General features: G+C 42.3%; 1 protein-coding gene across 1 annotated transcript in view; it reads left to right on the forward strand.

Annotated features, from left to right (window-relative positions):
• COL4A2 (collagen type IV alpha 2 chain) overlaps positions 1-12,302 on the forward strand; it is a 180,346-nt gene that overhangs the window by 155,166 nt on the left and 12,878 nt on the right. The window contains exons 40-44 of the mRNA XM_087716708.1: positions 2,354-2,479; positions 7,107-7,223; positions 8,519-8,680; positions 9,170-9,268; positions 10,059-10,205. Coding sequence (XP_087572834.1) covers positions 2,354-2,479; positions 7,107-7,223; positions 8,519-8,680; positions 9,170-9,268; positions 10,059-10,205 — 651 coding nt within the window. The remainder of the gene's footprint in view (positions 1-2,353; positions 2,480-7,106; positions 7,224-8,518; positions 8,681-9,169; positions 9,269-10,058; positions 10,206-12,302) is intronic.

A 12,302-nucleotide genomic window follows, 5' to 3' on the forward strand; every position in this document is an offset into this window, starting at 1 on the left:
GCCACTGTTGGTACATCATTTTAATTATTTTCCATTTAATTTCTGAATTCAATTTAAAGTGCTAGTGTTAACCTGGAAAACTCTTTATTATTGGGCCCATAATATCTGAGAAAGCACTTCTAATTCAGCTCATATCTGAGAGTGCCATTCTAAGGTATTTGAACGTAAGCCTCTTTAGCAATAGAAACCTAGAAAGGTTAAATTACAAACTGGCTCTTTAGTGTTAGGCCAAAATTTTCTCCTTGAATCTTAGAATACTGTGTTTTCCCGAAAATACAACCTGTCCTGAAACTAAAGCCTTACCACATTTTTTGTATGGGCAAAAATATAAACCCACCCTGAAAATAAGCCCCTGGACAATTCCCCCCTCTGGCCAGAGCACCGCTCGCCAACCTAGCAATATCCCGAAGGCACCAATGAGGTGGGGGCAAAGGCGCTCGCATTGCTTGGTGCTTTCGGTGTACCGCTAGGTCGGTCAACGGCGCTGTGCCCAGCTGAAGAGGGGGGGTTGCCGGGCAGCTGCTTTCTTGCAAGCGGGCTCCCGAAGAGCCGGGCACAGCCTCAGGGTCGAATGGCTGTGTTGTGCTGTCACAGCAGCAACACAACAGCCATAAGGTGACAATGCTCGTGAGCAACCGCCCGGCAACCCCCCTTTCCAGTCGGGTACAGCACCGCTGACCAATCTAATGGTACCCGGAAGGCACCAAGCAATGCGAGCGCCTGTTTGCCGCCCTCCACCTCCCACGGCTCGGCGCCTTCGGAATGCCCCTAGGTGAGTGAATGGGACTCTGCATGGCTGGAGAGGGAGGTTGCGCAAGCAGCTTTTCCACTTCCCGCTCGCGCAACTCGCATGCTCACGATGCCCTTGGCTAACTCTACAGTACCTGCAGACCCAGGGCATCTCTGCTGCTGGCACCACCCACCGCTTGGGGTTGTTTTCGTCTTTCAAAGCACGGAGGACGGATGCCACTCTGGGAGTATGCTCTATGGTTGTGGGCTGCAGAGCGTACAACCATAGAGCGTATTCCCAGAGCAGCATCCGTCCTCCATTGCAGCTTCCAAAGCACAGAGGTAGGATACTGCTCTGGGAGTATGCTTTATGGTTGTACGCTACCATAGAGCATACTTCCAGAGTGGCACCCATCCTCCGTTCTTTGAAAGCCGCAAAAAAAAAAACCAAGTGGCGGGCGGCGCCAGCAGCGGAGATGCCCTGGCTCTGCAGGTACTGTAGAGTTAGCCAAGGGCATCGTGAGGCTGCAAGTCGCGCAAGCAGGGAGCGGAAAAGCCGCTTGCGCAACCCCCCTCTCCAGCCATGCAGAGCCCCATTCACTCACCTAGGGGCATTCTGAAGGCGCCGAGCCACGGGAGGTGGAGGACAGCAAACAGGCGCTCGCATTGCTTGGTGCCTTCCGGATACAGCTAGATCAGTCAGTGGCATTGTGTCTGACTGGAAAGGGGGGTTGCCGGGTAGCTGCTCGCGAGTGTGGTCACCTCTTGGCTGCTGTGTTGCTGCTGCGACTGCGCAACACAGCCATTCGACCCTGAGGCTGTGCCCGGCTCTTCGGGAGCCTGGTCGCAATGGAGCAGCCGCCCTGCAACCCAAAAACAACAAGTCCTCCCCTTTAATAAGCCCAAGGCCATATTTCGTGGGTCAAAAAAATATAAGACTGTCGTATTTTCGGGGAAACACGGTAGAATAGAACTGGAAGGGACCTTGGAAATCTTCTAGTCCAGCCCCCTGCTCAAGCAGGAGACCTATACCATTTCAGACAAGTGGCTGTCCAATCTCTTTTTAAAAACCTCCAGTGATGGAGTGCCCATGATTTCTGAAGGCAAGCTGTTCCACCGGTTAATTGTCCTCAGTGTTAAGAAGTTTCTACTTAATTTCAGGTTGCTTCTCTCTTTGATTAGTTTCCATCCATTGTTTCATGTCCTGCCCTCTGGTGCTTTGGAGAATAAATTGACCCCCTCCTCTTTGTGGCAATCTCTCAAATACTAGAATACTGCTATAATGTCCCCCCTAGTCCTTCTTTTCTCTAAACTAACTAAACCCAAATCCTGCAACCATTCTTCACATGTTTTAGTCTCCAGGCCTTTAATCATCTTAGTTATTTTTAATGCAATATGTTTTTAATATGGGTTTTATTTGTGTTCCAGTGGATACTTTTGAGACTTTTTTGCTCTATATTGACTCACAAATTTCGAAATATGAAAACTCTCCATATTATTATGTCTCACATTTCTGTAGTTAGCATTTAAGACTTCTTCATTTAGAATCTGGATAATTAATATTGCCATATTTAGAAAAGTATTATGCTGAATATAGAAATTTCCATTTTTTTTCCCACAACAGGTCCAGATGGGTATGGCTTATCAGGTTTTCCAGGTGTTTTGGGTGAGAAGGGTACAGCAGGAGACCCAAGCCCCATTGAAGGCAGCAGAGGACCTCCTGGTCAGAAGGGGCAAAGAGGGGATCCAGGTTAGTTTATTAGCCTCACAATTAATAAAATACTTTTGTTTTTTAAAGAAACAAAACATTTATCCTAAATTTCATGTCATAAAGTACAGTTGTACTTACATGGGAATCTGAATTTTTTAATGAATATATTGCAAGTTTTACAGCTGCAAGAATCGTTTAGCTCATATTATATCCAGTTGTGCTCATATAAAGACTGCCCACCTTATTTTTCTTTTCTTTTCTAAAACATCTGTGCATCTCACACAAGATTGAAATGGTTTGATTTTAATGACTCAAATTTGTATTTTCTAGAATAGAATATTGTACTTGCTCTTACTTGCCAGCAAACCTCATCTCACCTAAGAACGTCAGTCTGTATTCTTAAAGGCTTTTTGTTACAACATACAGCCATTTAATTTGGTATAGTAGGAAGGAATAATTCTTTTTTCACTTTATGCCTGACTGCTGGTCTTTCTGGCATAGCTGACTTCATCCATTTTCAGATGAAATATTTCAAAATGGCAAGTTTTTTTTTCTTTAGTTATAATACATCTCCTAAACTTTTGACAATGTGTTTATTTTATTAACTAGTACAAGTAGTTCTCGCTTATAGCCATTTATTTAGGGATTGTTTGAAGTTAATGACAGCACTGAAAAAAATGACTTCCTATTCCAGTTCTTGCACTTACATCTGTTGCAGCGTCCCTGCAGTCACATCACAATTTGGGCCCTGGGCAAACAGCATGGATTTATGATGATTGCAACATCCTGGGATCACTTTCCTAAATAGCTTCCAGCAAGCAAACTCAATGGGGAAAGCTGGATTCACTTAACTGCATGTTTCACTTAACAACTGTGGTGATTCACTTAATCGTAGCAAAATCAGGTGCAACTCACTTAACAGCTGTCTTGCCTAGTAATGGAAATTATAGTCTCAATTGTGCTTTTAAGTTGAGGATTACCGTGTTTTCCTGAAAATGTGACCTGTCCTGAAACTAAAGCCTTGCCACATTTTTCGCGTGGGCAAAAATATAAGCCCACCTCCGAAAATAAACCCCCTGGACAACCCCCTCTCCAGCCAGGCAGAGCACCGCTCAGCGACATAGCAATATCCTGAAGATGCCAAGCCGCAGGAGCTGGGGGGGGGGGGGAGAAAGGTGCTCACATTGCTTGCTGCCAGTGACGTGCGGTGAGGTTTATGGCTGGTGAGGCACTGACACAGTGGTGGGTTTCAAATTTGTTAGACTTCTGGACTTCAACTCCCAGAATTCCACAGCCAGGCATGCTCAGTTCCGATTTAAAGCGACAGCATTTGTTTTTCTCCTTTGCAAAAAAGTTTCCTTCATTCTTTTTCTTCTCTCTCCCCCTCCTTCCTACCTCTCTCCCTCCCTCCTCCCGCTCTCAAACAGACACACACACACACAGAGAAGTTGGATTGGACTATCTCTCCTACTCCCTTCCCTCTCTCACTCACTCTCTCTCAAACAAACACAAACACAGAAGTTGGATTGAATATATTTTCCAATGGCTTGAAAGCAGCTCCTCTGCCATACCCCACCCCATTCCCCTGCTGCCTTCCCTGCTGTGTGGGTGGGAAATGCCTGAAATGCAATAAAGCCCACCCACCCACTCACCTCCTGCTTGCAGGCTGGGGTGAGAGAAGAGGCACAGAAGCCGGATTGGAGCTGATTCGAGCCTTTGATTGCAGGCAGAGCCACATTGCCTTTTCAAACTTGTAATCAGTGAAGCTGGGCTTATATAGTTTTATCCAGGGGTGTGTGTGTGTGTGTGTGTGTTTGAAAAGGCAACGTGGCTCTGCCTGCAATCAAACTACCCTTGGGGAGGGATCTACACTTGAGGATGAAGTTTGAATTCCTCTCCCTCCCTCTGACCCACACGTACCTTTTCCAGCTGTTTCAGAGAGGATTTCAACTCTGCTCTTGCCTGCCATCATGAAAAGGAAAAAAATGTAAAAGGAAAAAAGCAAGAGCTGAGGTCAGGCTGAGCTAGTTGCTGCCAGAGTCACCATGGATGACTCTGCTTAACTGTTTAAAAAAGCCTCTAAAAATGTGTCCTCTACAGTAGGAGGCAGGAGAATGACGTGGAGAGAGAGGAATTTTTCAGGTTTTAACGCTTGCTTAACTCTGCTTGAGTGATCATAAAACGCCTAAAGTCAGACTAGATGAGGCACGTTGTTCTCCTGCCTCCTCCTATAGAGGGCACTTTTTAGAGGCTTTTTTAAACAGTTAAGCACTAAGCAGAGTCATCCGTGGTAACTCTGGCAGCAACTAGCTCAGCCTTACCTCAGCTCTTGCCTTTTTTCTTTTACATTTTTTTTCCTTTCATGATGACAGTGGTGAGGCTCTGCCTCCCTTGCCTCCCCGACTGCACGTCCCTGCTTGCCGCCTTCGGGATACTGCAAGTTGGGGAGTAGCGTTCTGCCTGGCCGGAGGGGGAAGCGCAGCAGCAGCAGCGGCTGTTGCAGAGAGAGCTGGGCCCGGATATGTTGAGGCTAGGAGGCATGCCTGCTGGGGGCAGAACAGGCGCTCGCGCAACCGCCTTCTCCAGCTGGGCAGAGCTCCATGCACTGACCTAGCAGGTATCCCTAATGTGCCAAGCCATGGGAGCTGGGGAGTTGGCAGAGCGCCACATGGCTTGGCGCCTTAGGTCAGTGAATGGCGCTCCACCCGGCTGGAGAGGGGGTTTGCCGGGTGGTTGCTTGTGAGCTTGGTCACCTCATGGCTGCTTCGCCCCTGAGGTTGTGCCCAGCTCTTCGGGAGCCAGTTCACAAGGGAGCAGCTGCCCGGCAACCCCAAAACAATAAGTTCTCCCCTATAATAAGCCCAAGGCCATATTTTGTAAGTAAAATTATTCCTGGTGTATTTAAAGCTACCATTTTTTAAAAAAATATTGCTTTGTTTGACTGTTAACCATTAGAAATCTAATAATATTTCTTGTCTCTTCATGATCTATTCTCAAAATTCAGAAACTAAAAAAAAAATTTACAAGAGAAAATTCCCATCTGAAGTGCTACTTGGATGGGAAGGCACCTTCTGCCACTCTGAAGGCAGACTAAACAACCACCATGCCATTCCTGCCCTTCAGTCTCAACTTGCTTTAACAAAGACTAGTCTGGTAGAAGAGAGAATAATTCTCTTTGTTTCATAAACCATGTCTCCATGATAATATGCCAGGTTAGTTCTTCCATCCAGGAAAAAAAATGGATAAGTTCAGGTTGGGGATTTGTCTGCAATAAAGATTCTAATCTAGCCTATCTTGCTAATTCATTTACTGGTGTCTTCTGAAAATGAAAGCTGAACAAAAGTTTAAGGATGGTTTTTTCTCTGGCTTTGGTGTGAAGTATGATAGCAAGGAAAAGCGGCTGGAAATGGCCCTTCCCTCTTTCCCGTACAATAGCCAGATTGCAGCCTCCCACTGTATCTCTCCTACAAGCGATTACCGTATATACTCGAGTATAGGCCGACCCGAATATAAGCCGAGGCACCTAATTTTACCACAAAAAACTGGAAAAGTTATTGACTCGAGTATAAGCCTAGGGTGGGAAATGCAGCAGCTACCGGTAAATTTCAAAAATAAAAATAGATACCAATAATGTTTTTGAATATTTATTTCAAAGAAAAACAGTAAACTAGCGGTGTATTCAATGAAATACTTCACTCACCTCATGATGCTGATGTCCCGCTGTGATGATGATGTCCCGTGCAGCCGCGGGAGCGATGTCCCGCCTCCTATGACACACGGCACAGTGATTCCTATCATTGGATCACTGTACCAGAGGAGGTGGGACATCGCTATGTGGCTGCTTGCCATAACAAGGAGGAGGTGGGACATCGTTGCAGAGCGGCAGGAGGGGGAGAAAGGGGAATCGTAAGACAGCCCTGCATTACATTAGAACGTGAGGAGGGGGGATGGTGCGGTGCGCGCTGCGCGGCAAACTGACACAGAGGGAGGGGAAACTCACAGGGGCACTGGGCCATTCACGAGTGTCACCCAGCGGCATGGCCCCGCCCCTTTTTCTCCTCCATTTCGGGCAAATTTTTCACTGACTCGAGTATAAGCCGAGGCGGCTTTTTTCAGCCCAAAAAGTGGGCTGAAAAACTAGGCTTATACTCGAGTATATACAGTACTTCACTTCCAGGCTGTTTTCCTTGCCATACTTTTTTCTTAATTTCCCCCATTTTCTTGAGATCTTGGGATAGGAAGAACTACTTGCCCTTCCTACTGTATTTATTAATCATTCTCCCAAATCTATCCTCAGAATGAATTTGCATTTCAGTTTAGATATCCAGTTCTTCTACCTTCTCTCTGGCATCATCCAGCTGTCTTTCAGTCCTTTATCCTCCCCTTTTTTCAAAGCCTGCATCTACATTGTATCCAGGGGTTGGTTGCTGCCAGCTTTACTACTGGTTTGCAACTCGTGCATGTGCTGTTCAATGTAAATTGTTCTTCACGCATGCACAGAACAATTTACAGTGAACTGCAGACGTGCAGTCACTAAAAAGGGAACCAGTTTGGGGGCGTAGCAGGCCTTGGTTGCTGCCGGTTCTGCGACCCAGGCCTGAATTCCTCTACTGGTTTGGCCGAACTGATTGTATCTGATATTTGTTCCTTCATTTCTGACTGGCAGGATGGCGAGGTTCACCTGGTGCTCCTGGACCAGATGGAAGACCAGGATTTCCTGGAGTCTCCAATATAACTGGTATACCTGGCGATATGGGTTCACCTGGTTTTGATGGAGTACCAGGTAATGCAACACTACCATATATTCAGTGGGTGATGTATGAACTACAGTCCTATTCAAACACAACATGAAAATAGTTACAAAGTTCAGAAGATGAGATCATCCATTTTAAAAATTACTGGATATTACTTTGAGTCATTGTAACTATTTGGATTTGTTGCAAGTTTATTTAGCCTTTCTTCATCACAAAAACTAAATAGGCAAAATGGTAATCAATAATAATTAAATATAAATTCTGTAACTAAGGTTAATCTATAAGTCATGGCAGGCCCTCTTTTCAGGTTAATTCACATAGGATTAGCAGTGTAATTATAGTTATAATCTATAGCTGATAAACTAGTATACTATCAATTAAAAAGCCTGATTAAAAAAACTACTTAGAAAATGTTTTGTAGAGTGAGAAAATGTGGGAGGGTTACTTTAATAACATTCCAGGATTGAGGCAAGGCAACTGAACTCCGAAATTCATGCAAAATAGCAATTCAGAAGTATGGCATGTAATTACAAAATTAATTAGAGACACACAAAGAGAACTTATTATACTAAGCCAAAAGTTTGGGTTTGGTTAGCAAGTTCTGTGAATGTAGCCTTCATAAACTATAAACTATGGTTTATGTTTTAGTATTATTTGTTAACCAGGCTGTTAGGGTTAGGGTCATCTAGTCATAATTTTTAAAATGTCTAATGCAGTGTTTCTCAACCTTGGCTACTTGAAGATGTCTGGACTTCAACTCCCAGAATTCCCCAGCCAGCATTCGCTGGCTGGGGAATTCTGGGAGTTGAAGTCCAGACATCTTCAAGTGGCCAAGGTTGAGAAACACTGGTCTAATGAAATGATAAAAAGTAAACAAAATGACCTAGGAAATTAGTTAATCCGAGCTGTAGGGAAGGTAATTAATCTGAAGTGTTTCTTTCTGACCACTACCATAGTTACTTTTCCATACATACATAGGTTATGTTTAAATGATGCAATTGAAGCAGACTCCCATTAACCCATTACAGTAACTTAGCTTGGGTTACTGTGAGTGGGATATGATCAGGGCTGCTCCAAACAAGCAGCCCTCTTTGTCTGAATGCAAACTACTGGAAAGGTGATTAGCAAGTTGTGGAAATAGTATAACCACCACCACCCCACCACCACCCTCCCCACAACCCAATAGCTCATTATCATTGGGTATGAAATTAGAAACATTTTAACCATCCCTGTCCACCAATCTAAAACAGTCAAGGGTAGTCAGGTTTGGTGTCACAAACTTTGCCCTTCAATGACCATTCTGAATTCTACTTAACTTTTGAAGGTTACCCTGGGCCTCCAGGGACTCCAGGCACAGCTGGCTCATCTGCCTTCAAAGGAGAACAGGGGCCAACAGGTGTGGCTGGAGAAGATGGTCTAAAAGGAATAAAAGGAGACCAGGGCCCAGATGGAAGACCTGGAATATCAGGCTTGCCTGGAGCAAAAGGTATGTGTCAGCGTTCCAATTATCATGCAGAATTAAATCAGAGCTCAAGACATAACTTTAATCAAAGTTCCAATTTAATAAGGCACATCTGTGGAATCCCAAATCTAAAAGCTTCCTGGAATTCCACCCAGTTGAAAGTTCATGTTCTTATCCCCACACCCATAAATCCATCACATGGTCCAATCTTCTTCGCCCACGCTGGTATTCCCACCCATCTAGTTCCGGTCAGATGCAGAGACAAAAGATGACCTTGGTGCTTCTAGAAAGGAATGACAACAACACATTCCACAATTCTACTCCTTTCTATTCCCCCTCCCAATTAATACACTAATGAAACAGCATAATGAAATAAGAGAGAGTGTGGCAGGCTAAAAAGGAATATAACTGCCGGCCTGACAGTATGATGGAGAAACTCATTGTGGAGACTATAAATTAGGTCATTTAGTTAGATGTTTAATAACCCATGCCTACAATTGTTTTGCCTTGAAGGATATAAAGGTGAACAAGGAGTCATGGGCTTCATTGGCCAAAAAGGAATTTCTGGTGACTTTGGTCCCATAGGACCTAAAGGAGATAGAGGCCCCCCTGGTAAGTAGATTGATTCAGTATTCTAACTTCCACAAGAGCCGAGATGGCACAGTGGTTAATTGCAGCACTGCAGGCTACTTCAGCTGACTGCAGTTCTGCAGTTCGGCTGTTCAAATCTCACCGGCTCAGGGTTGACTCAGCCTTCCATCCTTCCGAGGTGGGTAAAATGAGGACCCGGATTGTTTTGGGGGGCAATATGCTGACTCTGTAAACCGCTTAAGAGGGCTGAAAGCCCTATGAAGTGGTATATAAGTCTAACTGCTATTGCTATTGCTATTGCTACATTTAAACTGTCATTGATTCCACAGAGTTTTATCACAGCTTAATCCTTAATGTTTACAGTTTTAACAGCATTTTCAGTAATAATTTACATACTCCTAAAATTGCACTGATCTGATGCCTCCTTCTCTTTGTTATAAGAGAGCACCTATTAGTAATATTTATAGTTGTAAGATATATAGAACATATTGGATCCTCTGTAGCTCATCAGACCTATTTATAGGACTGGCTTCCCATGAGTCAAGAGGCATTCTTTTCTCTCAGGCAATAGATTCATTAGAGTAGATGGGTGGTAAAACAAGGTAATTTGAATAAAAATGGAGCAGTTTGTGTATATAAACAACTGCTAACAACATAGGATGAATATTTAGTATCATTTGAGTTGGGCAGCTATACGAATTTCTTAAATTGATTCATGTATTTATTTTAAAAATTACATGGGTGTTCAACTGGTGCAAGTAAAAAAATCTATCTGCAAAATCAATTATTTGTTTGGATTGTTAACTTCTAGGTTTTCAGGGGCCTCCAGGTTCCCCCGGATTGCCACCTTTACTTCCTAAACTGGTTGCTGAGCAAGGGACACCAGGCGCCCATGGAAAAATAGGCCCCCTGGGCACTGCAGGTGAAATGGGTCCTCATGGTCCCCCAGGAGATCCAGGTAGGAGGTTACTACCAAAAATAATGGTGTTTGTGGGTTATTTATTTCTGAAATAAAGACCGAATAATACTTATTTCAAAGGGATATTTGAGGCACCTGAAAATATTGAGGCTGATTAAATTGTTTTTTTTTATTTAAAATTTTTATTTTTGAATAAACACAGACAAAACACAGAAAAAAACCCCACAAAACCATATTCCATTACAAATTGCAGAAAGTGTGTCGATTGGTTACAAAAGCTTCCGTACATCCCTTCCACAGTTGTCATCTACAATTCATGTCAAATCATATATTTTATATCAAATTTATTTATATATATTACTGTGATCATACTTCAACCTTCATTTGACTATAATCGTTTTTACGTCCTTTTATCTAAAATATTCCAGATTTAAAGCAAAACCACATAATGGCATTCCATTAGCTCTTCCCAATATTATCCAGTAATATTACATCTTTATAACATGTTCTAAATAAAAATTGATTATATTTAATAACAGAGTTTCTAAACCTCCTTTCGTAGTTACCATTTGCAATTTATATCAAATTTCCTCTTATCAAACCAATGCATATATATACATTATTACCATTATCAATCATTTATTTAACTATATCCATTATCACTTCATTTTTTTATCTAATGTTCTAAATTTATTTAAATTTGACTTAATTTTTTATTATAAGCTTTCATACATAACAGAGTTTCTAAACCTCCTTTCATAGTCACCATTTGCAACTTATATCAAATTTCCTCTTATCAAACCAATACGTATGTATACATTATTATCATTATCAATCATTTATTTAACTATATCCATTCTCACTTCATTTTTTACATAATGCTCTAAATTTAACTAAGTTTAGCTTAATTTTTATAATAAGCTTTCATATATCAACCTGTGTCTTTCCAGTAATAGTGCAATCTTATGTCTCTTGACATTTGTGGCATTAGTATTCTGGTTAATTCCTTAGTAAATTTTGTATGGACTTCTCCTCACGATTTGTTGCTTGTTGCATATCTTGTATAAGCTCAAAACCCTCCATCTGCTTCTTCAATCACCTTGTCTTTGGTTATCACTAGTGCTTCTAACAAGATTTTCTTCTAACACCATCTCTTTGGGACAGTTTAGGTCCAAAAGGACCATCCAGTGGCAAAAGTATCGACTGCGATCTTGGAGCTCCAAGATCACACATCGTGTCGTTGCGACGTCAGCATCCTCTCCAAGGCTGATTAAATTGTTTTTTTTTTTTTTTAAACATTTTATTTTTATTTCATTTTCATTTTCATTTTATACAATCACTTATATACTGTGCATAAAAAAAAGAAAAAAGGAAAAAAAACAAACAAAAAAAAACCCCACATAACACTTCATTCCCCCATACACCCTCTCCTCTCCCCCTCCAACTTTCCTTTCACCCCTCCAGCATTCCCCTCCTACTTCCCTACCCCCTCAGACATCTCCCCCTCCCTCCATTTCACCCTCCTCACATTCCCTCTCACTCCCTCTTTACTTCTCCCTTCTCTTTCCCTCTTCTCCTCACTTTGGTGTATTCATACAATTCAATTTGTTTTTTACAATAAAAATAGAGAAAGAAAAAAAGAAAAGAAAAAAAAAAAACGAGCCACAGTATACAAGTGAATTCTTATTGTTCTAAGGATTGAAACTGTAATTCCCCCCTCCCCCCTCCCCTCTATAATCCCCCCTCCCTAACCCCCTTACGGCTTCGCAGGTCCCATGCCCGGCATAGTTCTTTAACAAGCATTTGAGTATAATAAGGTCAGCTAACTTTAAAATTAAAAAAATAAGATAAAAGTAAAGCCAAAAAGAAAAAGGAAAAATAATAGAAAATAAAAAATAAGAAACAAAAAAGAAACACCCACACTCACACACAAAAAGAGGAAAGAAACAAAAAGGGTCAATAAACCCACTACGTTAACACAGCTTCCCATTATCTGTAAATCTTAAACAATGTAATTCATTCCAAATTTCGATTATTTTGCTACTTGCAGGGTTTCAAACTATATTAGAACCAGGTAAGTTGATCAATTAGAATTCCCCAACTAAAAATCTCCTTGCTTTGTCTATCTATTCAAAC

The sequence above is a fragment of the Thamnophis sirtalis genome, unplaced genomic scaffold (assembly GCF_051295495.1).
Source record: "Thamnophis sirtalis isolate CommonGarterSnake01/CBP01778 unplaced genomic scaffold, rThaSir2_p1.2 scaffold_5, whole genome shotgun sequence".
Classification (NCBI taxonomy): Eukaryota; Metazoa; Chordata; class Lepidosauria; order Squamata; family Natricidae; genus Thamnophis; species Thamnophis sirtalis.